The sequence below is a fragment of the Dama dama genome, chromosome 14, assembly GCF_033118175.1.
Source record: "Dama dama isolate Ldn47 chromosome 14, ASM3311817v1, whole genome shotgun sequence".
Taxonomy (NCBI): domain Eukaryota; kingdom Metazoa; phylum Chordata; class Mammalia; order Artiodactyla; family Cervidae; genus Dama; species Dama dama.
Window position 1 is genome coordinate 76284676 of NC_083694.1, and position 25302 is coordinate 76309977.

General features: G+C 57.1%; 1 protein-coding gene across 5 annotated transcripts in view; it reads right to left on the bottom strand.

The window, feature by feature from the left end:
* Window positions 1-25302, bottom strand: part of NAV1 (neuron navigator 1) — a 194306-nt gene that overhangs the window by 50450 nt on the left and 118554 nt on the right. The window contains exon 1 of one of the 5 annotated variants that reach the window (XM_061161152.1): window positions 7762-7884. The exons of the other annotated variants lie outside the window; for them this stretch is intronic. Within the exon in view, the coding sequence (XP_061017135.1) occupies window positions 7762-7811 (50 nt within the window). The 5' untranslated portion in view covers window positions 7812-7884. Of the gene's footprint in view, window positions 1-7761; window positions 7885-25302 lie in introns of those variants that run through there. 5 annotated transcript variants of the gene reach the window in all.

Here is a 25302-nt window from a genome sequence, read left to right on the forward strand (position 1 = left end):
GGTGGGCACTGTGGTTTTTATAGATGTCTCGCCTTTATCTCCAAATTAAGTGCCTTCTTATCAAGAGCCATTTAGTCCACGGACTGCTTACTCTCAGTGAAGCATCTTTGTTGAGGGTTCTGAAGATTTTCACTTCAGAGAGCAGGACAGCTGAATACCACTTTGTGTGGGTAGGTCAAAGGTCAGTCTCAGAGGAAAACCCAGCTAATGCATGTGAAAGACTCAAGTTTTTAGGGAGAGTTTTCCATGCATGTGAAAGTAAGCCCATCTCTCACCTATGACAAAGCCCTGAACAAAAAGAATGAAAAGAAAAGGAATCTTAATTCTTAATCAGTAAGGAGATGAAACAAAGATCTTAGTTCAGAGAAACAAACCACAGGCAGGTGTTCAGGCAAGGTAGAGACATTCATTCCCTGCCCCAGGCACGACAGGCTACCCACTTAAGGACGAAGGATGAATGGAGGAAAAAATAACAGGGAACTGAAAAGATTTAAACTTCTCAAACCCTCACCTGCAAGTGCCAGAGGGAGCACGCACACAGTTCTGAAAGGCAGGTGTTCCACACAGTTCTTACAGAATCAGGTTTGAAGTATCCGCAGTATTTTGCAAATGTACGTACCCAGCCACTTTGGGAACTGGTTATAGCGTTCAACACCCTTGAGGATGATTCTCTGAGGCTGACTGCCATCATTCTGGAACAAATTCTCAAGCCATCACTCTCCACTCAGACATTCCATTCCCTCTGAACCACCGCCTGTGCGCCTCTCCACTGCAGTGGCCCTACTTCTCCTTCAAAGGGAAACTAGGAGGGGGAGTTTCACCCTGGGTTCCAGAACAAGTCAGTGGCAAAGCCAACACTGGATTTTTGGGTACTTCATCTCTTCACTTCAGCATCGAAACTGTTCTTCAACACTGTCTGGGTACAGAATGTACACTTACCCGTTCCTCCATCATGCCTCCTGCCACCTCATCTCCCCCAGGTCAAGAGGGAGAGAAGTTTTCGTTCTCTAAAGGCACATATCTTAGGAAAAAATAACAGTCTTGAGAACACAGGAAATGACTGGCTATGAAATGACTTTGGGTATTAACATGCTTTTCTTGGGCAACTTGGAGTTGGAATCTCTGCTTTGAGGCTTTCTGACCAGTCTGGGGCTCTCTGCATAATCTTTAAAGAAGTTGAAAGAAGGAAGACTGAAATTAAAAGAGAAGTTAAAATCAAACTGGCTTGTATTTCTGGAGAAGGAGCCTTCAGGCGACAGACAGAACGAAAACATCCTGTTATCCTTCCCCTTCTGCTCTGACGCGGGACAGATCCAGAGTCACCGCATGTCTGGCCAGCAGCCCCTGCATGCTGTCCCCAAGGCCTGGGTGGAAGAACTTGGTCAATGCCCTGAGGGTCTTGCTGAGGGAGCCGAGCTCCCCTCCCCTCCCATACAACCCCTTGCCTGCACAGCCTCTGGGGCCATCGCTGTGCCCAGGCTTTTCATGCAGAGACTGCTGGACACAAGCACTTGGAAGATAATGCAAACATGAGGTGCCTCGTGGAGGACGAAGGGGATTTCCATAAGGCACAGGAGGAGACTGGTCTCATTACACATCCCCTCTCTCTCAGTCCGTTTATAGGAGCTGGCCTGCTAACAGTGGACCAAGGAAAATGGAGGGAAATTCATCAATTAACATACAGCTCACTGTACTTTGAAGATAATTCTAAAACACATTCGAGCACTAAGAAGAGTGGTCTTAATGGGCTTTCCTCATTCAGGGGAGCCATCTTTGTAGGAAGAGGTTATTCACAAGTCCTCCCCAACAGCAGCTCGAGGCTGGTCCGAAAGGCAAAGTTGCTAAGCATGAAGCCCATGTTCGAGGGAACCCCTCTCCCAGGTCTGCCATGGGAGCTGAGTTCTGGGAGAACAATGCTCCAGGGACCAACTCTCAAGAGCAGCAGGCATGGACATTGAGCTGGGAACCCAGAGCCTGGAAATTGCAAGGATGTTTGTGAAAAAGTGGAACTGAAAGAGAGGAGCTCAAATGGGAGAGACAGTATGAACTATGGGCACGGGACGCACAGCGGACAGTCACTAGGAAGAAAGGGCCAAATGTCCAGAGGGTGACGGCGTGCCACGAGCCCGCCATGCCCATTGCCCTCCTGACAGCTGCTTCCCAATGGCTGTAAGTCTCTTCTCTTTCTGACCGCTTGCTTCTCACTGCAGATACTGGCATCCCAGTGCCAGAAGCCGGCATCCCACCCTATTACAAGTTAATCGTGCCGCCACGGCCACTGAAGTAAGCTGTCTGTTGTTCTGTCTGCAGTGATCACAACGATGTCTGGCATACAGGAGGCAGTTTCAACAGGCGCTGGTGGAGAACTGACTTGCTTTATTCCATGTAGCCATTTGACCCTAAAGAGCTAGTGTGACAGAGCACTGGCCACCGGTATACTCGCTAACCTCAAATTCGCAGCCCATCCCTCCCTAGCCACCCTCTGGAACTACAGTCAATATCCTGTGATAAACCACAATGGAAAAGAGCGTGGAAAATAGTGCATATATGTATAACTGAGTAACTTCGCTGTGCAGCAGAAATTAACACAACACTGCCAATCAACTATATTTCAATACAGTAAAATTCAAAAAATACGATTTATCCACATCTGACCTGTTATATAAACTGTCTTGATGGGACCCTGCTGGCTATTTGTTGTCATCGTCCAAAGAACATTATTAATTCCACATACACATCACTTTTGAGTAAGAGACCCTGTCCGCAGGAACCTGTGGTTGGACACAGCCAGCATCATGCAGTGAATGACTGTTGGGGGAAAAGTAGAAACAGGCTGGAGAGCAGCTTCCCTGGAGGCTGAACTGACACACCACCAGCCTTTGCTTGCAGAGAGCGACCATTCCCCGAAGAAGCCCCGGTGTCCTCAAGCTTTCAGAAAGCACCAGGCTCCTTAACCAGACATCCCGCCCAGGGTGCAACGGGCAGAGGGACCAGCCAGAACTGTGTCCGAACTTCTGCTTCACCAACCTACAACCTGGGATAGGCACGTCTGTCCACCACCCTCACCCCAAACTCACCCCCAGCTCCCCAGTGGTCATGTCATCAGCAGCCTTTTGAGGTCGTCATGCAGAGTAAACACGGAAAAAGTGCGGCCCCAGCTCGGTGCAGGGCAGGGAAGTCAGATACAGGGCTTCCCTCCCATCTCCTCTTTTGAATGAGCCCCCTGCTACTCAAACGGCCCCAGCAGCAACACATCTAGGAGAAAAGTCCCCCCAGGAGGCAACTGGCACTTGCTGTAGCCTCCGTGCATGCACGGCCGCAGCGAGCATCCCCGACTGCACTGACAGGACAGCTGGGCTGCCGAGCATGCGCACACGTGCTTGCGGCGGGTCTGGGGAGGTGCTGCGACGTTCTTTCCTCTCAGTGTTTTCCTGTAGTTTCTGCATCCTCCACGGGGCAGCACCACCTGACTGCTTTGAGGGCGAGGGTGAGGGGCTCTGTTCCTCCAGCCATGAACGTGGTTTGAGGTGACACTGGATCCGGTCCAGAGGAAACAGCAGGTTGTGCTACTAGATCAGAGGCTTTCAGGCAGGGCTCTTGGTGCAGCTGAACATGCAAGGATGGACAGAGCTGTCTGTCTCACACTAGGAGCCTGTGTGACGGTGGACATCCCGGGGAGGGTGGGTCTGGGCAGAGAAGCCGGTAGATGGCACAGAGCCTCCCACCAAGGAAAATCTCCTCCCTCTCTCCTCAGAGGAGCTCATGTTCCTTTGGGAAACTCTGACTTTATCGTCAAGGCCCAGGGAAGATGCCGCCTTCGCCATGAAGTCCTCCCGCCCTGTCTGCTTCCGGGTACCACAGGTACGTCCACTTCCTCCTGCATGACTGCCTCTCATGTGTCTTGAAATTCTCAATGCTGTGTATATGTGTCTGCTGACATTTTTAAAAACTAACTTATTTGACTGCTGGGTCTCTGTTGCTGCGCTAGGGCTTTCTCTAGTTGCTGCGAGTCGGGGGCTACTCTGTTGTGGCAAATGGGATTCTCACTGTGGCGGCTTCTCTCGTCTCAGAGCACAGGCCCTAGAGCCCCAGCTCAGGAGCTGGCACACGGCACGTGGGATCGTCCCGACCCAGGGATCTAACCCATGCCCTGGACTGCAAGGCTGATTCTTAACCAATGGAGCACCAGGGAAGTCCTGTCTGCTGACTGTTGCTTGTCTGTTTGCTCTGCAAGACTCCAAGCTTGCTGAGGGCAGGGACTGTCCACCATTGTGTCCCCAACTCCCACATCGGGGGTGCTCATGACACAGCTGAACAGATGGAGAGGCGCCAGCTCGGTGGGGGTCTGCATTCCTCCAGCACCTAGCATGCTGTGGGCCCAAAGTATCACACAGTAGAGGCTGAACAAATACATGCTGGTATTTTTAAAGGTTGCGTTTTTTCAGGTGGTCTTTGTAATTTGCCGTCAAAAAACAGGATGTATAATATACTTCCATAATTAGCATAGAATTCGGGCTAAACAGAAGTCTGAAAATGGACCATTAAGAATTTACGTAAAGATCTAAGACATACTCTAAGCGGAGAGCTATGTAGTCTGTCACACTGACGGGCACGTTCATCCGGGCCCTAGCAGGATGGCAGGGAAGGATGCCGAGGGAATGGGCGGCCTGGAGAATCGAGGAGGGACCTCAGCTATGTGACATCACCCGTGAAGCCTCCGTGTTGAAAGCACTCTGCTCTTTTGTGCCTGTAATCCTTTTTTTAAGTTTGTATTGGAGTATAACTGATGTACAATGTTGCATTCCTTTCAGGGGTACAGTGAAGTGCATCGGTTACACACGGACATGTAGACACTTTTTTGGGAAGCTCTTCCCAGAAAGCACTCCGTCCTTCGCACCCTCTCACCATCGTCCCTACACCCTGGGAGCTCGAGGACACTGAGGCAAGTGGCCGAGCAGCTGAGGTCACAGAGGGATCTGCGGTGGAGCCAGGGTCCGAGTCGGGCCGCACGCTGAGTCCAGGCTCTTCCCTCACACCCGTGAGCGGCCGGCCAGTCCTCGACCTCGTGAGGCCACGACTGTCCTCGGCTCCTACTGCGTCAGTGTGGCAGGTCCCCTGGGCCTGGATTAGGGTCCAGGAGAACAGCTCCCGGGAGCAGGCTCAAAGGCTGGCTGCGGCGGCGCACAGGCCCTCGGGCGCTCCTGGGCACACTCACTGGGCCTCCCTGTGCCCGGCGTCTCCATCCGTGAAACAGGCACTTTCGGGGCCTGCTCTGGGGACTACGCCAGCAGGTGTTGACAGAGCCCTGGGCACAGGCGTTGTCGTGGTGCATCCTGTGACCTCGAGAGAAGCGGCCGGCCCGGCCGTGGGCACGGGCGCCCGCCACACTCAGCGTCCTCATGGGCGTGTCCTACCCTGTGCTCTCTCCTGCCTCCAAGCAGGGGGCTGGGCTCCGCAGGGCAAGGGGCTGCCGGCACGCGTGGCCTGCCCATGGCGTGCGTGCCCAGCCCTGGAAGCTCTCTAACTGGACACAGCTGCTGGCTCTGACGTTCCCTCACAGGGGCTGTCCCCGTGCTGGGCCCACACCTGTGGCCCTGGGGTCTCCATGAGCTGGCCCTACTCCCGAGGGACCCCAGGCTCCAGCTCAGGGCCTCTCCCAGGAGGGAGTCCAGGAGAGCTGAATGGGACAACCACCTGCATTCAGGGTTTCCAGCTTGGGAGATACTGAAGGACAAGGTTTGCCGGAGCAGGAGGAGAGGGGCGTCTCCAGGAGCGACCCTAACACTTGAGACGAGAGAGGATGGGGCTGATGGAGAAGCCTCCCCCAGGACACAGCCACCCAGGGCACCTGGGGAGGGAACGCCCAGGGCTGGCCATGGGTTGCTGGGGGCCACTCCACCCCAGCTGTCTCTTTCAGGGCTCCCTGAACCTGCAGGGAAAGTGTCTCTTCAATGCCTGTTGTTCCCAACCAAACACCATTACAAGGCAGGTTCTGAGCAGCCCCCTTCTGAGCCAAGGCCTGGGCCAAGCCTCCCTTGGTGGATGAAAGCCAGGGCAGTTAAAGTTTATGTCTGAACTCCGGCAATTCTCGGACTGACTTCCAGTTTATGATATCCCGTCTCTCCTTCCCTACTAGCTACAACCCCCGCCTCTGCCCAGGAAGTCTCAGGCCTGGGTGAAAAGGAAACCACAGGCCAGCCCAGGCCTAGCCCAGAAGACAGCAGGCAGGCAGAGGTATAACTAGACCTGCTCCTCCGCCTCTGGGGCCACAGCAAACAGGGCCCGCCCCACCTGCCCAGAAGTCTGTTCCGGTAAGAAGCCAGGTGAGCACGGACAGTTGCGGCTCCAGTACTGAGCTCCCTGGACAGAACCTGGGTCTCCGGGGTGAGGGTGAGGTGGGCAGAGGGAGCGGAGAGGACTCCAAGTCTAGGCACCCTGGGGTGACCCCCATGTCACCTGTGTAGTCACCGAGCAGAGGCCGGCCGCCAGTAGAAGGAGAGACGGGTTCAGGGAAAGGATGCCAGGGCCAACTAACAGAGTTCCACTTTCTCCATCATGGAGAGGGCAGCGGGGAACCTAAGGGTAGAACCAGGGCAATTATAACTTCCTCAGACAGAGCCCTGTGGACCTGAAGTGGGTAAAAGCTGTAAGGCAGTGGCAGAGGCTGGGGCGGTTAGGAAGGGACCCTCCCTCTGCCTTCTTCAGGGTCAGAGATTCAGGACTCAGCCAAGGATCTCCGCAGAAGTAGAAATCCCCACGGGTCCCTGAATAGACCTCTGTTCTCTGGAGTCTTCTCTGTTACTGAATTGGCTGCTATTGCGACACCCCGCCCCCACCGATCAGCTTAGCAAAGTGACCCCACGGGACCCCAGGTGGAGGGGGCAGGACAGGCTTCTGAGGGGCTCTGGGCACTGGAGATGCCCCACCCGGGGCCTTGCCACCCGTCTGTTCCACCCGGAGCCTGTGTGGGCAGAGCGGCCTGGAGGTCCCGACAGGGACCGGAGGGGAAGGAGGGGCAGTCGCCAAGGGCAATCTGGGCCGAGGGCGGGGCTGGGGGCGGAGTGGTCACAGCAAGGGGCGTCGGCCTCCCATTCAACTCTAATCTCCAACTTCCTTCAGCTCCGAAGGCGGAGGAGGGGAAGGTGTCCGCGGTCTGGGAAGCTCCCAGAAAAAGCAGGCAGCATCAGCACGCTTCCTCAGGCGGCAGGACCCCTTAGCCCTCCCAGAAGCGTGGTTTCCAAGTGGGCTGGGGTCCCGGGGCTGCAGCCCTCACCTTCCAGGGCCGAGCGGTCCCCCGGAGCGCATCTCCCGGTCGCCCGGCTCTCACCTCTCCCGAAGGGGTCCAGCCGGCTGCGGGGTCACGCGTGCAACCCCGCCCCCACCTCGGGTCTCAGCCCGCACCTCCACCACCTCCCCTCAGCCCAAGGGACCCCCAGAGCTTCCGGGGCCGAGATCGAAGCCCCCCTCCTCCCACTGCCCAGCTCCCAGCGAACTGCAGGAGCCCCGCAAGTCCGGTCCAGTCGTGCTACGTACGGGTCCCACTCTGACCGGTCCCAGGGACGCACGCCCGGCCTCCCTCCCCTCCCGAGAGCCCTCCGCACGCGCACCTCCACCCCGGGGGCAACAGGTCAAACGCTCCGGAGCCAGGGGCCCAGGTGGCGCTGCCGTCCTTCCGATCGGAGCCGCGAGGGTGGCCAGGACGCCCTCCCGGAGGACCTCAGCCCACGCCCGCGAGGCCGCGTTGCGAGCCGGGGCGCTTACCTGCGGGGGAACTTGGTCCTGCCCGCCCGGGGCGGCGGCAGCTGCAGCATCTTCCCGGCGTGGCGGCCCGCGGCCGGCACCCAGGGGGGACAGCGAGTTGCCCGGCGGGCAGCCGAGGTCTGAGCGCGGCCACGCGGACGGCTGGGGACCGGGCCCGGCCCGCGCCCTCTTCCCCCGCCCGTCCGCCTCGCGGCTCCGGCGGCACTTAAAGCGACAGAGCCCCATTTCCTGTCGCCGCCTCGGGTCCCGAGCCCCGGCTGCGGGCGGGCCCTTTAACGCCCGGAGCAGGTAGACAAAGAGCCGCGGCGGCGCGACAGTTCAGGGGCCCGGGTCCGAGAGCTGCCCGGCGGCTGGGGTCGCGGCGGCCACTGGGGCGGTCGCGGTCACACCCCCAGGCCCCCCCCCAACGCCGGCTGCGGGTCACACCCCCCAGGATCCCCCAACGCCGGCTGCGGGTCACACCCCCAGGCCCCCCAACGCCGGCTGCGGGTCACACCCCCAGGCCCCCCCACACCGCCGGCTGCGGGTCACACCCCCAGGCCCCCCCCCACGCCGGCTGCGGGTCACACCCCGCAGGCTCCCCCGACGCCGGCTGCGGGTCACACCCCCAGGCTCCCCCCCACGCCCGCTGCGGGTCACACCCCCAGGCTCCCCCCCACGCCGGCTGCGGGTCACACCCCCAGGCTCCCCCCCACGCCGGCTGCGGGTCACACCCGCAGGCTCCCCCGACGCCGGCTGCGGGTCACACCCCGCAGGCTCCCCCACGCCGGCTGCGGGTCACACCCCCCAGGATCCCCCAACGCCGGCTGCGGGTCACACCCCCCAGGCCCCCCAACGCCGGCTGCGGGTCACACCCCCAGGCCCCCCCACACCGCCGGCTGCGGGTCACACCCCCAGGCCCCCCCCCCACGCCGGCTGCGGGTCACACCCCGCAGGCTCCCCCGACGCCGGCTGCGGGTCACACCCCCCAGGCTCCCCCCCACGCCGGCTGCGGGTCACACCCCCAGGCCCCCCCCGACGCCGGCTGCGGGTCACAACCCCAGGCCCCCCCCCACGCCGGCTGCGGGTCACACCCCGCAGGCTCCCCCGACGCCGGCTGCGGGTCACACCCCCAGGCTCCCCCCCACGCCCGCTGCGGGTCACACCCCCAGGCTCCCCCCCACGCCGGCTGCGGGTCACACCCCCAGGCTCCCCCCCACGCCGGCTGCGGGTCACACCCGCAGGCTCCCCCGACGCCGGCTGCGGGTCACACCCCGCAGGCTCCCCCACGCCGGCTGCGGGTCACACCCCCCAGGATCCCCCAACGCCGGCTGCGGGTCACACCCCCCAGGATCCCCCAACGCCGGCTGCGGGTCACACCCCCCAGGCCCCCCAACGCCGGCTGCGGGTCACACCCCCAGGCCCCCCCACACCGCCGGCTGCGGGTCACACCCCCAGGCCCCCCCCCCACGCCGGCTGCGGGTCACACCCCGCAGGCTCCCCCGACGCCGGCTGCGGGTCACACCCCCCAGGCTCCCCCCCACGCCGGCTGCGGGTCACACCCCCAGGCCCCCCCCCGACGCCGGCTGCGGGTCACAACCCCAGGCCCCCCCCCACGCCGGCTGCGGGTCACACCCCCCAGGCTCCCCCAACGCAGGCTGCGGGTCACATCCCCAGGCCCCCCCCAACGCCGGCTGTGGGTCACACCCCCAGGCCCCCCCCAACGCCGGCTGTGGGTCACACCCCCAGGCCCCCCCCCCCCCCCCCCCCCCCCCCCCCCCCCCCCCGCCCCCCGACGCCGGCTGCGGGTTTCAAGTCCTCCATCCCCACCAGGAGGATGGCAGTGGGTAAATCCCGGCTCTTCCTGGAACTCTGCTGGCAGAGGGGTGCACAGGAGGGCACTGGGTCTGGAATCTGGACCCTCCCCAAAGGGTTTTCTCCAAATCCCCTCCCTGACTCTTTCCAAGCTTTTAAATCAGTTCCAATAAGAGTACAGCACCTGAAACAAGGTCTGCAGATATTACAGTGAAAAAGAGGAAACAGTTTTCTTTTTTCTCTAGCCCTTTTCTGAGTTCCTTTTTTACTTTAACTGTTCTTGACCTATAGTTGGTAATGGAGACTAAGCTGATATGTAAATTATATCTTGTACCTTTGTTATGTTCAGTCGTTCAGGTGTGTCCAACTCTTTGTGACCCCATGGACTGCACCACACTAGGATTCCCTGTCCTTCACCATCTCCCAGAGTTTGCTCAAACTCATATCCATGAGTTGATGATGCCATCCAACCATCTTCTACCATCCCCTTCTCCTCCTGTCCTCAATGTTTCCCAGCATCAGTCTTTTCCAATGAGTTGGCTCTTTGCATCAGGTGGCCAAAGGATTAGAGCTTCAGCTTCAGTATCAGTTCTTCCAGTGAATATTCAGAATTGATTTCCTTTAAGATTGACTGGGTTAATCTCTTTGCAGTCCAAGACACTCTAAAGAGTCTTCAACACCACAGTTTTAAGATATCAATTCTTTGGTGCTCAGCCTTTTTTATTGTCCAGCTGTCACATCAGTATATGACTACTGGAAAAGCCATCAGTTCAGTTTGGTCACCCAGTCATGTCTGACTCTGTGACCTGATGGACTGCAGCATGCCAGGCCTCCCTGTCCATCACCAACTCCCGGAGCTTGCTCAAACTCATGTCCATCAGGTCAGTGATACCATCCAACCATCTCATCCTCTGTCCTCTCCTTCTCCTACTGTCTATAATCTTTCCCTGGTTCAGGGTCTTTTCCAATGAGTCAGTTCCTCCAATCAGGTGGCCAAAGTATTGGAGTTTCAGCATCAGTCCTTCCAATGAATATTCAGGACTGATTTCCTTTAGGATGGACTGGTTGGATCTCCTTGCAGTCTAAGGGACTCTCAAGACTCTTCTCCAACACCACAGTTCAAAAGCATCAATTTTTTGGCACTCAGCTTTCTTTATGGTCCAACTCTCACATCCATACATGACTACTGGAAAAACCATAGCTTTGACTAGACGGACCTTTGTCAACAAAGTTTCTTTCAAGGAGCAAGCATCTTTTAATCTCATGGCTGTAGTCACTATCTGCAGTGATTCTGGAGCCCCCCAAAATAAAGTCTCTCAGTTTCCATTGTTTCCCAACTATCTGCCATGAAGTGATGGGACCTGATGCCATGATCTTCGTTTTTTGAATGTTGAGTTTCAAACCAGCTTTTTCACTCTTCTCTTTCACTTTCATCAAGAGGCTCTTTAGAATAGCATTGAAACATGTATATTATCATATGTGAAATAGATCGCCAGTCCAGGTTCAATGCATTAGACAGGGTGCTCAGGGCTGGTGCACTGGGACGACCCTGAGAGATGGGATGGGGAGGGAAGTGGGAGGGGGGTTCAGGATGGGGAACACATTGACACCCATGGCTGATTCATGTCAATGTATGGCAAAAACCACTACAATATTGTAAAGTAATTAGCCTCCAATTAAAATAATTAATTAAAAAAATTTTTAAAAAGAGGCTCTTTAGTTCTTCTTTGCTTTCTGCCATAAGGATGGTGTCATCTGCTTATTTGAGGTTATTGGTATTTCTCCCGGCAATCTTGATTCCAGCCTGTGCTTTATCCAGCCCAGCATTTCTCATGATGTACTCTGCATATAAGTTTAATAAGCAGGGTGACAATATACAATACAGCCTTAACATACTCCTTTCCCAATTTGAAACCACTCCATTGTTCCATAAACTGATTCTAACTGTTGCTTGTTGACCAGCATACAGATTTCTCAGGAGGCAGGTCAGGTGGTCTGGTATTCCCACCTCTTGAAGAATTTTCCGCCATTTGTTGTGATCCACACAAACGCTTTGGTGTAGTCAATGAAGCAGAAGTAGATGTTCTTCTGGAATTCTCTTGCTTTTTCTATGATCCACCAGATATTGGCAATTTGATCTCTGGTTCCTCTGCGTTTTCTAAATCCATCTTGAACATCTGCAAGTTCATGGTTTATGTACTGTTGAAGCCTGGCTTGGAGAATTTTGAGCATTACTTTGCTAGTGTGTGAGATGAGTGCAATTGTGCGGTAGTTTGAACATTCTTTGGCATTGCCTTTCTTTGGGATTGGAATGAAAACTGACCTTTTTCCAGTCCTGTGGTCACTGCTGAGTTTTCCAAATGTGCTGGCATACTGACTGCAGCACTTTAACGAACCTTTGTAGGCAAAGTAACGTCTCTGCTTTTTAAAACACTGTCTGGGTTTCTTATTGCCTAGACAGCATACCTTTCGCCCTCAAGCTCTGCCTGACCTCCATTCTGCACCTGTTATATTTAACTTTGCTAATCACATCCTGTGTTTATAGCACTGTCTTTGCAGACCACCCCTTGTAGCTCTTCTCCCCCCCCCACCCCCTTTTTTTTTGCCTTACAGAAAGGAGGCCACAGTAAAATTCACCAAAGACAATGGACCCAACTACTGGGCTACCTGATGCTGGCCTAGTAGTATTTATGAAACAATGCAAGAGGAAGAATACAAGATCCTTAAACCTTTGTTCCTAATCACCCACCCCTGACTGCGAGCCCTCATCTAGATAATCTCCTAGATTCCTCATGGAGGGGGGCACCTTTCTTGAAGCATGAGCCTGCTGTGTCTTAGCTGAGGATTAAAGCCACCTTTCTATTTTCTCCAAACTCTGTCTCTGTATTTTTTTATTCAGCTTTGGTGGGCAGAGAAAGTCAAAATTTTTGGCAGCATCACAGAGGATGCTGAAGGGGTGAAGGGCACCCCGAGTGCAAGTGCCAGAGGCCGCTCAGGAGAGTGCAGGGTGGGTGACCACAAAGGGGGGGGGGTCTCGCTTCCTCCAGCACGGGGTTGGGGGACAGGGAGGCATGCGTATTGGGGTTGACTGTGGGGAGAAAGAACAGCTCACACCTTGCAAGCGTCTGCGCCTTCATGGTGGGGGGGGGGGGGCGGGCGCATTTTCAGTTGACAGATCAGGAAGAAAAGGATCACAAGATGTGAAGATTTTCATGCAGAGTGAGAATTCCTGCAGAGAATTCCTGGTAACTTAACTCTGGTGGTGAGGAAGGAGGGGCTGCACCCCAACCCCTGCTTCTGAGAGGCGCTGAGTGTGGAAGGTAAAGTGTGTCCCAACCCCAGAGTGACCTGAGCAAACAGGGAAGCCCATGTCTTAGAAACGGACAGGTTATATCCTCAATTTCTTAAATCAACAGAGACAGCACCAGCAATGATGCTTTTTTAAAGCCCCAAGGGACTGAGTTAAGATGACGGAGAACCAGAGCAGCTGTACCTCTGGGTCTGAGCCGCTCAGGTGACAGCCGTGCAGAGACCTGGGCCAGTGCTCCGGAGGCCCCTCACCTCCTGGCCTGTGGCTTTATGGTGTTAGGGCTTCCCTGATGGCTCAGATGGTAAAGACTGCCGGCAATGCAGGAGACAGGGTTAGATTCCTAGGTTGGGAAGATCCCCTGGAGGAGGGCGTGGCAACCCACTTCAGTATTCCTGCCTGGAGAATCCCATGGCCAGAGGAGAATGGCGGGCTACAGTCCATGGAGTCGCAGAGTCGGACTCGACTGAGTGACTGACCGCACACAGGGCCGAGGAGCCCTTCCCCACTTCCCACCCTCAGGGAGGTATGGGCGGGCTGTGAGACCGAGGATCGGACCTGAGTGCCCAGGCCTCTCACCCGGGGCTGCAGCTCTACTGCCCGAGCAGTGGAGAGCTCGCCGAGGGGACTGTCCCGGGTCCCTGGACAGTCCTGCTGGAAGGGGGCTGTTTCTGAGGGTGCAGACACTGGTCACGTTTTCCAGATACGCTTTGTGTCCAAGGGGGAGTCAGGGGCTGCAGGGAGCCCAGCACCAAGCCCTCAGGCCCCCAGCATGCGGGGGGCGGGTTCACTCCCTTAACTCTCCGGGGGGGTCTGGATGGTGAGATTTAGAAAAGGACCAGCAGGTGCCAGGCTGAGTGGCTCTGGGGGGATCACAACAAGGCAGACTCTGCAGCAGCATCGCCCACCTCACTTGGGGGCCGGTGTCCCCGGGGGCAGACTCCAGCCGGCACCCCACCTTCACCCCCACCCTAAATGGAGGGTGAGGGGGATGGATCTTCCGTGCTGGGCCGGCCTGGGTCATCTGGGAACAGCTTAGGGGAGTGCACCAAGAGGGTTCCTCTTGAGCCTCGGCCAGGCAGCGTGGAATGCCACCAGCAGGGGACGTTTTCCTCCAGGCCTTTCCTCCTCCACGCTTCCTGGCAGAGCCTGGGGTTACCTGGAGGGCGGGAAGGTTCTGTGCAGGGAACTCAGCGGTCACTCCCCCCACCAAGTGACGCCCCTCAAGCCCAGAGCCATGAGCTTCGCCCCACCTCCACCTCTGCCGCCCACCCCCCAATGACTCCCCTCAAGCGCTCCCACCTCAGCCACCCCCCTCCCCTGGCCCTCCGCAGCCACTGCATTTCACCCCCACGGCCGTGGGGGGCTGACCAGAAACAGCAAGTCAGCCGGCCGCTCAGCCTGGGGATGGGTCGCAGCTCTCTGAGCCCCTCTTCCCCAGGAGGACTGTGGGCTAGAGCAGGGGTCTGCAGCCTCCAGGATCTAATGCCTGACGGCCTGAGGCGGAGCTGGTGTAACAGGGACAGAAATAAAGTGCACAGTACACGGAATGTGCTCGACTCATCCTGAAACCACCCCCACCTTCCGCCCGTCTGTGTACAAACCTGTTTGCCACAGAACTGGTCCCTGGTGCCAAAAGGTTGGGGCCCACTGGGCTGGGGGACCTGTAACCCCTCCTCCTTGGGCCTGGTTCCTGCCAGAACCCAATAGAAGAGCGCCCACTGTCCTCTTCAAGGGGGAAGGTGTGCTGCACAAGGGGCCACCTCCTCGCCATGACGCCCCCTCCTGCAGCAGAGGCCTGGGAGGACCGCTCCCTGCAGGCTTGGCTCTGTAAGCAATGAGCCTGCAGATTAGCGTCTGCTCTTCTGCCCGTGGGTCACTGGGGCTTTGGTCACTTAGGGTGACTGGACACAAGAGCTGTCTGGGGTCTTTCATGAAGACAGGAGTCACGGTCTCCTTGTCAGCACCCGACCTCGCCCACTGTGGGGGACGGCGGCACACCTGCCTTGAGCACAGGGGGCGCCCACAGGTGCGACAGAGCTCTGCTTTCCGGGTTCCAGGCCAGCGGGGTGGGGGGGAGGGTGGCGGCGAGACACCTGCTGACAGGGAGGCGCTTTTCCAGAAAAAAACCCAGCCGCAGAGGAAAGGACCCAACTGCCTCCTCCTCACAGAGCCCTCGGGAGCCAGGCTCCTGGGTCCTCGGTGCACTTTCTGTCTCAGGTCAGGGAGGCCTGGGCTCTGGGGCCATGCACGACCCTGAGAGCTCTCCACCCGGCACCTAGCGGGCTGTCCCGGCCCCCGTCCCCTCCAGGCCCCCTGGGGGGACGTTCTCTGCCCCCTCCTACCCCGGGGGCAGCTTCTCTGCCCACTCTTGTCCTCGTGGGGAGGGCCAGGGGGCTTGAGAAGGGCAAGCGAGCTGCTCAGGGCCCTCCCGCAGACCAGGCCACCGGGCTCGGAGGGAAGGGGGGACGAAGGGCAGCCGTGATGGGCCTGGAGTCGGCAGCCCTGGACCAGGCCGAGACGTCCCCGCAGCGGCAAACGAGCTAGCTGGGGGCGAGGGTCTGCTCCCAGCTGTGTGCTGCTCCCCAAATATTTACACAACCTCTGAGGAGGCCGGCCATCCCGCCACCCCACAGCTGGGAGAGGCGGCGTCCTGCCAGAGCACACACAGTGGGTGACTGTTTCACGTCCTCCCAAACATCAGCATCTCTGTGGCTCTAAGAGCGCAGGATGGATGGGGCGGTGGAGATGGAGCCAGCAGGAGCTGCCCCTTGAAGGCCTGCAGACCCTCAGCTGCCCAGGCAGATGCAATGCGAGTGTGTGTGAGTGTGTGTAAATGTATGTGTGTGTGCATGTGTGCACAAGACAGTGCATGTGTTTATGTGAATGTGAGTGTGCACACGTGTGTGAGGGTGCATGCATGCACGTGACAGTGTGTGAGTGTGTGTGCATGTGACAGTGTATGTGTGAGTGTATGTGAGTGTGCACACATGTGTGTGTGCATGCATGCATGTGACAGTGTGTGTGTGAGTGTGTATACTAGTGTGAGATCCCTGAGGACAGAGCACTGGTTTCAGGACGACAAAAGCTCCCGCTGCCCCAGGTTCCCCATTACTAAGCTGTATCTCCAATCTCACCCAGGCTGAGAAGGTGCTGGAAATGCCTGTCTCCTTTCACCCCAAGCCCTGCTCACCACCTCTGCCTCCTCCCTTGCCCCTGCTCCAGCCAAGTGACCCCCGCAGCTTCCGTCCCCGCCCCCTCACAGACCCTCTGCAATACAAGACAGATCAGGTGGCTCCTCCACTGGGAGCCTGCCTGTGGCTGCCCCCCACCTGCACACTGGCCCCTGGCTCCCCCAACCTCATTTCTGACCATGGTCTGTCCTGTTTAATTTGCTTCAGCCACGCTGACCTCCCTGCAGTCCCTGAACACGTGCTCGCTCTTGCCCCAGGGCCTTTGCACATGCTCTTCTGGACAGCATTTACTGGACAGTTTTCCCTGACATGCTCTCCAGCAGCCCGAGTTCCTCACTTTGCGCCTCACCCTGCTTCATCTCCCCCACGGTGCACAGGACCGCCTGACCTACCAGGGTCCCCTCTTGGCTTGTTTGCCATCTCTCTTTTGTGCACGAGTTTAAGAATGATGACTTCTCCCTGCTGTATCCCCCAAGTGCCTCACTGACCATGTGAACAAGCAGCTTGTGGAGGGCCATGTCACCCCTTTCCTTTCAGATGGTGAGGCTAGGTCATCATCCAGGGTCATGCAGGCAGTAGCGACAATCTGAGAAGAAATCGGGGTGGGAGGCCTCCAGAAGTTACCACTGACGTCGCCAGACTCCCAAGAACAGGAAAGTAACCACAGGAACCGGGGGAGACACGAGAGACAGGACAGCTGTGGCCGCTCAGACCGCGGGGCTGACTGCTCAGAGCTGGGAAGGGCGGGAGCTCACAAGGGAACCTACGGGTAAGGCTGAGCACAGGCTCGGGGTGGCCGTGGGGGCTCATGGCTCAGAGGGGCAGTTATGGGGCGACTGGCCCTCCTCTTCTAACGACACTTGGTAGAAAGCCCGTGTTCTGGAAGCCTCTGCTGCCACAAGTCCCACACCCGGGTCTGTCTGCGTGGCTGCACCCACAGAGATGGTGTCACTCCCGAATGGCCCCCGGTCATCAGACCCACAAGGGCTCAGCCAGAAGCCAGACGAGGAGGCTGAGAGATGGAAAGCACGGCCAATGAGAAAGGGGCCAAGAGACGGGCTTGATGGGACCAGGGGAGCAGTCAGGAGAGGAGGGCGGCAGCTCCAGTGGGGCTGCGTCCCTGCCTCTGGCAGGAGAGACCGCACGAGGAAGATGGCACAAGGCGCAAGGAAGACCTCCTTCATGCGAGCCAGCCAAGGCGGGCAGGGCGGCAGGCTGTGAGACCCCGGTCCCTGCCGCTCTCTGGACTGGACAGGCCCCCGCACCCCTCGGACGCTCCCTGGCCTGTCTGGGTGCCGTCCCCTTCCCCGGCCAGCCGCGCCTGTGAGCACACAGCCTCTTTGTGTCAGGCCCTGCACACTGCGTCTAGACGGCTCTCACCCCCGTCCCTGGCTGCATGGCATGCAGGCACCAGCCCCGGCCTCGGCCTGTCCACCTGTCTCTCCGAGTCCTGTCCCGTGTGTTCACGGGTGCCAGTCCGTCTCTGCACAGCCGCCTGCCTGCAGTCTCTGGACCTGGCTCGTTCTGCCTGTCTTTCAAACCCAGACCTTAATGCATCTGCCTGCGCTGGTCCATCATCCCTGATGCATGGCCGAGAGCCCCTGGGGGCAGCCCATTCATGGCTCCGCAGGTGAGTGCCCAGCCTGGCTGGCTGGCCCTCCTTCAGCTGCCATGAATGGTCCTTTGCTGTCTGGCCAGAGACATCTGATAGCCCGGAGACCAGAGGGACCAGTCTCTAGCATCCTGGGACAGCCCGGCCTCTGAGTCCTAGTCAGCAGAGCTGGATGCACAGGGCGGGCGCTCCTCTGCCCTGAGCTCCCCACTGCGGTTGCTCTGTGGTTGCAAAGCGCAATCCCGTCCTTGCAGACAGAGCAGTCGCTCAGCGGCATTGAGGAAGCCTCCCACAATGACCCCTTGGCCAGGCAATGGCACGCCTGCTGGTGCCTGGGGAGCTCTGACTGCAGCAACAGGAAGGCCTGTGGTCGCTGCTGCCAAGCTTAGGGCCCCAGAACGGTGCACGGAGGGCAGAGGTCCTCAGGGGCAGAGGGAGGTGGTGGGTGAGCCAGAACTGGCAGGGGACCGTGGGGTGGGGAGGGGTGTGTGCCTCAGAGGCCCGGTTCTGCTCTGGTGCACCCGCTTTCAAGCTGGGAGCTCCTGGCAAGCCAGCGAGGCTGAGTCCCAGTCTCCTCTCTTCTGACCTGGGAAGCTGGTTAGCATTAGTCCCTCAGTCATGTCTGACTCTGCGACCCCATGGACTGTAGCCTGCCAGGCTCCTCTGTCCATGGGATTCTCCAGGCAAGAATACTGGACTGGGTTGCCATGACCTCCTCCAGGGGATCTTCCCGACCCAGGGATCGAGCCCAGGTCTTCTGCAGCCAGATTTTCTTTACCGTCTGAGCCATCAGAGAAGCCTAAAATTAGGGTAAAGAATACCTAATTCACAGAGTCATTAAGATTAAATAAGACAGTGTTTTGTAAACCGCATATGCTATGCAATTGTTAAAGAATTATAAAAGAGCACAAGTTACTTCAGTAAAAATTATACACACAAGTTACAGGAAGCCCCAGCGTCGAACAGCATCATGGTGCAATGGGGTAAATTTGGAGAGGCTTCAGGTGAGAGGTGTGCCCGAAAAAGACGGTGAGCGGCCAGGTGTCACCCCCTCAGGAAGGGGAGCCCCCTCTGCAGATGGCCTTCAGACCTTCACGGCTTCTGTTCTCTAGGGGCTGACCAGGAGGAGGGAGGGAGGTACCATTTGCTGAGCGCCTGCTGTTTACCAAGCATATTATTACAACACATTCCATAACATCCTCACTGCAACGCTATTCTTGTTTGACCATCCCCACGAGAATGGACGGCAGACTTCCCAAAGCCTCAGAGATGGGGTCTGAACCTCCTCCTAACTTGGGCCCCTTCTGTAATACCAGACAGCACGGATTGTCCAGGCACTCTGCGAGCCCTGTGAGCTCATCCCAGAGCAGAAGGTGTCGGGGGAAAGGAGGAGGCTCAGGATGAAAGAGGAGAGACAGGCAGACAGGCAGGCTGGTGGGGACGAGCCCACCACCCTCAACAGCTGCCGCAGCCCTTGTCCACCTTGACTGTCAGTGAGCTTGTATGTCCGCAAACTCAGGGACAGCCCAGCAGCTCAACTGTAGGTCACAGGACACACTGAGGGGCCCTCCTCAGCCTGCATCCGTTGCCCTGGCAACCAGCACACACCCAGCTGCCCCTCTGGAGTACCTGGCTCACTCCAACCTTCCAGCGACCCTATTGGGTCCGCACAGACCTGGTGACCCTGATGAACCCCACACAGACTCAGCGGTGCTTTCACTGTTCTCTTTTAGGAATTCTGGGTGTTTTGAAAGCCATCCCCTCTCTAAAGCCACCCCTCCTTCCCAGTAGACTGAGGGGTCTGACTCCACAGCCTCCTCCCTTCCCGTCTTCCCTCTTCATCACTGATGCTGTCTGAGTCGCCCCCACACCTGCAGTGACTGCTCCCGGGAACACAGACAGAGCCCCTCTGCAGGCACCTGTGACGCTCAGCCTTTGTGGAGCAGCAGGAAACACCGGGATGCGATACCTCCAGCCAATACCCATGCCTCCTGTCCCTCTGGGTGGGCATGGAATCCCCCAGGACCCCCAAGTCCAGCTGCCACAGTGGTGACTCCCACAGGATGAGTCCTGCACTGGCTTCCTTTTCTCCCCAACCCACTTCCCCACCCCTGTCAGGGCTTTCTGGAATTGTTTCCAAAATAAACCACTCGTAATCAAACCTTGTCTCGAGTTCTGTTTCTGGGGAGCCCATCCAGGACACGCTTCACACAGAAATATGCACCCTCAGGCAGGGGCAGCCCTGCGGGGCAGGGACGGCCACGGTCGCCGGTGTCGTGCTCTGTGCGCTCAGGGAGGGGCTGCACCGCACAGCCACATGCTGGACCCGTGGCCAGGGTTTCCAAGCCACGCGCGGGCACTGCACGAACAGGCAGGAGCGGGCCAGGACGCAGTCGTCCTCTTGCTAAACCACTCAGTATGTCACGTTCCCTCTGAGGCTCAGAAACATCACGTTCAAGCGTGAAGGTCAGCACACTTTTCCAAAAACCGTCCTATATTTCAGAAGGTGCCTGTGACCGCTGACGGCAACAGCTTGCTACTGTCAGTCACCAAACAGCTAACATCTGTCTAATACTCATTATATACGAAGTAACCGTACTTGTTAATTCAGTCCTCACACGAGCCTAACAGACCAGGCGTGACCTCCGTTGCCTTTTCCAGCCAAGGGAACTCAGACAGACAGAGAGCGGACCCCCAGCTCAAGACAAGAGCCGGGTCCCGTCCAGCCCTGAGCCGGCTCCATACCACTTGGCAACCCCACCAGCTGCTGCGGGCCTGAGCTGGCCCATGCTGGTAAGCCTGCTCACAAAGGCCGGCTTATTTAACTGCATACCACAGGACGAAAAGAACATCAAGACGCTGTCAAAAAGCAAAACAAGGTTCCCTGAACAAGTCTAAGCCCAAACTCGAACTCAGGTGGTATGTTTAAGAAAGCTTACCCGGATACACTAACAGCTCCTCATAAAGACAGAGGCCACCAGTCAGATGAACAGAACAGTATGTTGGGACTAGAATAAATATATTTCAAACCAACAGTTCATTACACTTTTTAAAGAACACTTTACTCTTTTCCACCTGACCCTCCCAAGACACAAATGATGACCTTCTTACACGTGAATGAACTGAGACTCAGAGGGGCTGGGGGCTTGCTTGGGGCCACAGAGCAAGCTAGCGGGGGCTCAGGACGGAGTCCAGAGGCCCAGAGGCCCCTTTCTCTGCACCCAGAAGCTGCCAGCCGAGGCCACGTGCAGAAGTCTGCAGGCCGACACCATCCCGCCAGGTGTCAGCCCGAAGAGACGCAGCCCTGTCCACATCGACTGTCCCGCGTTTCTTCTCCTGCTGGGGACATAGCAGGCAGCCCCTCTCTTCCAGGTGTGATGCCCTGAAAGGGCAGAACTGGCTTCCTTCCTGAACCTGAATGCCGGGTCCTCTCCGGGACAGCCCCAGCCTCTGCCCTGATCCTGGGTTCCACAGGCACAGGCTGGGCTGAGGGCCCTGGTCCACGGGCGGGATGCCCACCGGGAAACAGGAGGCAGGCAGAGAGGGACGAGCCTGCTCCCGGCTGGTCACACGGCAGATCCGCCTCTTTCCCAACAAACCCAGCGACGCGGTGCCTGCAGGACACCGTCGCCGGGCGGGGTGTCTTGGGGTCTGGAGCCCAGCAAGTGACGCCCCCTCCTGGGAGGGGGCCACTGAGGCCCAGACAGTGCAGCAAAGCGGAGGGTTTCTTTAAGGCTTGGGCGCCTGCGTCTGGAAGTCAAGAGCCAGCCTGGAGGCGGCCAGGGCCCGCGGTTTATGTTATGTGACATTTTTCAAAGTCAGGCAGTTTAGTGCCAAGGACACGAATGTGATCTGTCCCTAGGCCCCGAGCACCGTTCAAGAGGACAAGCTAGGGGGGCTGTGAGGAGGGACATGAGAGGGACAGCAGCCACCACCGGGGCGGGGACCACCCGACCTGGAGACACGCTGTCCCTGGCACACTGCAGGGCCCAGTCTAAGGCTCTGCAGCCTGGGTCGCTGGACTGTGGTCTTGCAGGGCTGCTGAGACCACTCCACAGCACGTGAAGGGCTCCCGGGCGGGTGTGAGAGGCAGCGCTGCTGCTGATCAGCTGGATCTCCCGTCTGCCCCCCCAGAACAGTGTTCATAGACAGACATGGAGACACAGTGAGAGGCACGTCCACATACAAGGCGGGAGGGTACACACGGCCTGTGCGTGCACACACACACACACACGCGCGCGCACACACGGCCCATACACACGTATGCACACACGCATGCCCCATACACACACATGAACACACATATGGACACACGCATGCACACACAGCCCAAACACAAAACGCACACACACACACGGCCCATATAGAACATGCACACACACACACACACACCCCGTACCCGGAGCCTGCTTTCCCCTCTACAGGTGCCAGCTCTCCCTCTCCAGCCCCAACCCTGGGGGCCACAGATGGCTGTGGAGCTCATATCCTTCGTTAGATGAAATCTTAGACCTTTTCTCAGGGGCAGAAATGTCCCGCACCGTCCCCGAGGACAGGGCCAGGCCGACACTGTCCACAGCGCTGTGCTCTGAGCATCATCCCGGCAGGACCACGGCAGGCGGGTCAGTCCAGGTGCCCGGTGTTAAGGGGTGGTTGACGACCTGCTTGCACAGCGGGGTGATGAGAACAACAGGGAGCTGGATATCTGGGTCATTTCAGGAAGTACTGAAGTGAACGAGCTTGTCTTTGGAGAAGAGACTCTGAGCTGGCATTGAGAACACGACAAAATGTCTGGATGGAGGCTCGAACTCCATTTTTCTTTCTGATATGACAACATCCGAGTCACCAGGCAGAAGTGAAGCAGACTGCAGGGGAATACTTAGACACTTTTTTGTCATCTTACTCTATTTGCAGGTGAATGAGCCCCCCATTGGGCTTCTTAGTGGTAAACAACCTGCCTGCTGACACAGAAGATGTAAGGAGTTCGATCCGTCAGTGGGGAAGATGCCCTGGAGGAGGTCACGGCAACCCACTCCAGTACTCTTGCCTGGAGAAGCCCACGGACACAGGAGCCTGGTGGACTACAGTCCATGGGGTCACAAAGAGTCGGACACGACTGAAGTAACTGAGCATGCTCGCACAAGCCCCTGTCACTGTGCCCATGCAAATCAAGGCTGAGAGATGCTGCTGGGGTTACCATGCAGAAGATTTCTTAACTTAAAGGGAAGACGGACGAGCCCCAAATCACCGAGAAGTGTCAGAAAAACACAGCTTCCTGAGGGAGCAGAGAATCTGCTATGGTAGGCGGTGCCGGAGATGTGGAGTCTGTATTTTTAAAAAGCCCCAGTGGTGATAAAACTCTTGGAGAGAAACATTGGGGAAAGGGTTCACGACAGTGAATTTGGCAATAATTTTTTGGCTACAACATCCACATTTCAGGCAATAAGAGAAACAGGAGATAAACCGGACTTGATCAAAATGAAACCCTTCATGCATTAAAGAGCACTATCAAAAGAAAGAAAAGGCAACACACAAAATGGGAGAAAATGTGTGCAAATCACATCATGTGTCTGATGAGAGACTAATATTAAGAATATATAAAGGACTCCTACAACTCATCCAGAACAACTAAACGGCCCAACTAAAAAATGGACAGAGGGCCTGAATAAACACTTCTCCAAAGAAGACATGTAAATGGCTAAGAAAAATGAGAGAGGGTGTTCAGCATCTCTTGTCATTAGAGAAATACATATGAAAGCCACAGTGAGACACTGCTTCCGACCCATCAGGATGACTGTTATTAAAAAACAAACACATAGAAAATAACAACTGTGGGCAAGGAAGTGGAGTAATTATAACCCTTGAGCATCATTGGTGGGAATGTAAAATGGCACAGCTGCTGTGGAAAACAGTATGGTGATTCCTCAAAAAAATTAAACATAGAACTATCCAGCAATACCACCACTGTGAATATACCCCACAGAATTGAAAGCAGATTCTCAAGCAGATATCTGTACACCCTTGTCCATAGCAAGCTATTTCCAATAGAGAAGAGTGGAAGCAACCCAAGGGCACATCGATGGGTAAATGGATAAGCTAAGTGCGGCGCGTATACACAGTAGAACATTATTTGGCCCTGAAAAAGAAGGAAATTCTGACACCTGCTCTGGATGAAGCTTGAGGACTTGCTGTTGAGTGACATAAGCCAATCAGAAAAAGACAAACACTATGTGATTCCACTTCTAAGAGGTTCCTAGAATAGTCAGGCTCATAGAGACAGAAAGTGGAAAGGCAGAAGCCAGGGAGGGCGAGGGAGTGATCGTCTCACATGTGCAGAGCTTCAGTTTGGGAAGATGAAAAAGTCTGGGGGATGAACATCGGTGATGGTGCCACAGTAATCCGAATGGAATTAATGCCACTGAGCTCTTAAACGTGGTTAAGATATTGGCCATATATAAAGACACATTTTACCACAATTGTTTAAACACTTAACTTTACGTATACGATGGTTTTGGCAACTGCATTCCCTTTCCTCATCCTGGTTTGCTGAGCTTCAGTTTGAAGAATCTCCCTTCCCTGAGCTCAGCCGGGTGGACAACCCAGGGAAGGACCGGGCATTTGGATGGAGTGGGGTGGGGGGCTGACTCAGGGCTGAACACGAACTTGGCAAGAGCTCCGGGTGGACGGCCCCCAGCAGGTGACTGAGGGTGCCAGGAAAGCCTGAGGGTCCCTGTCATCCACAGCTCACCCAGAGGGCTCGTGGCAGCTGTCGCCCGGCGGGAGGGGGCGGCCTTGCCTGTCCCGCTGGCCCTGCACCGGGGCTTTGGAGAGGCAGGAAGTGAGTGACCGTGGGCAGGGGCTGACGGGGAGATGAGGAGTCACCACTGGGACTGGAGAACAGCTCTGTCCGTTTTATGAGTAGGAAAAGCAATTTCCTCAGGAGCAGGGCATTTGGTAAGTTACCAAACCTGGGTGGGAACTGCAGTGGGGGAGGGAGGGCCAGGCAGAGGCTGGCAAGTGTGGCTCAGGTTTGCTGGAACCCAGGACACCCCGCTTCTAGCTTTCTAGAAAAAAACACAACCCTTAACTGTGAAAACACGTAACTGAGGAGCGACTGCTTACATTAAAATTACTGAGGAACATAAACGGACTCCCCTCAACTCTGACTGCTCAAGGGCACTGGAGGCCCGGTGTGTTCAGGTGCTGGTGGGGAAGTGAACGCTGAAACTCCTTGTAACTGGCTTTGAGTGCGGCTGCTGACTGTGGGCTGACCGCAACAGCCTATGTGAAGTTATCCTGGCTTCAGCACCGCAAGGTGCGGTGAGGTCCACCAGGCGGGTGTCGCCCCGGACGCTCTGCGCACCCCTGGGAACTGCAGGTGTCCCTGGACTGTGGGGAGAGCAAGCCCAGGGAGGGATGGTCCTGCACACGGATTCCAGGCACACACACTGTCCAGGGGCAGAGGACAAAGACAGGGTGATCGAGGGTGGGTAAGGGCATCTTCCCAGCCCCCCACCCCCCATCTGCGACCCCAGGAATGGCCGGCTGCTGACACATCGGTCCTTGCTGCTGACCCTGGTGGGGCTCTGCTGGACCGCCCAGTCCCCGGGGACGAGTCTGGGGCCCGCAGAGGGCAG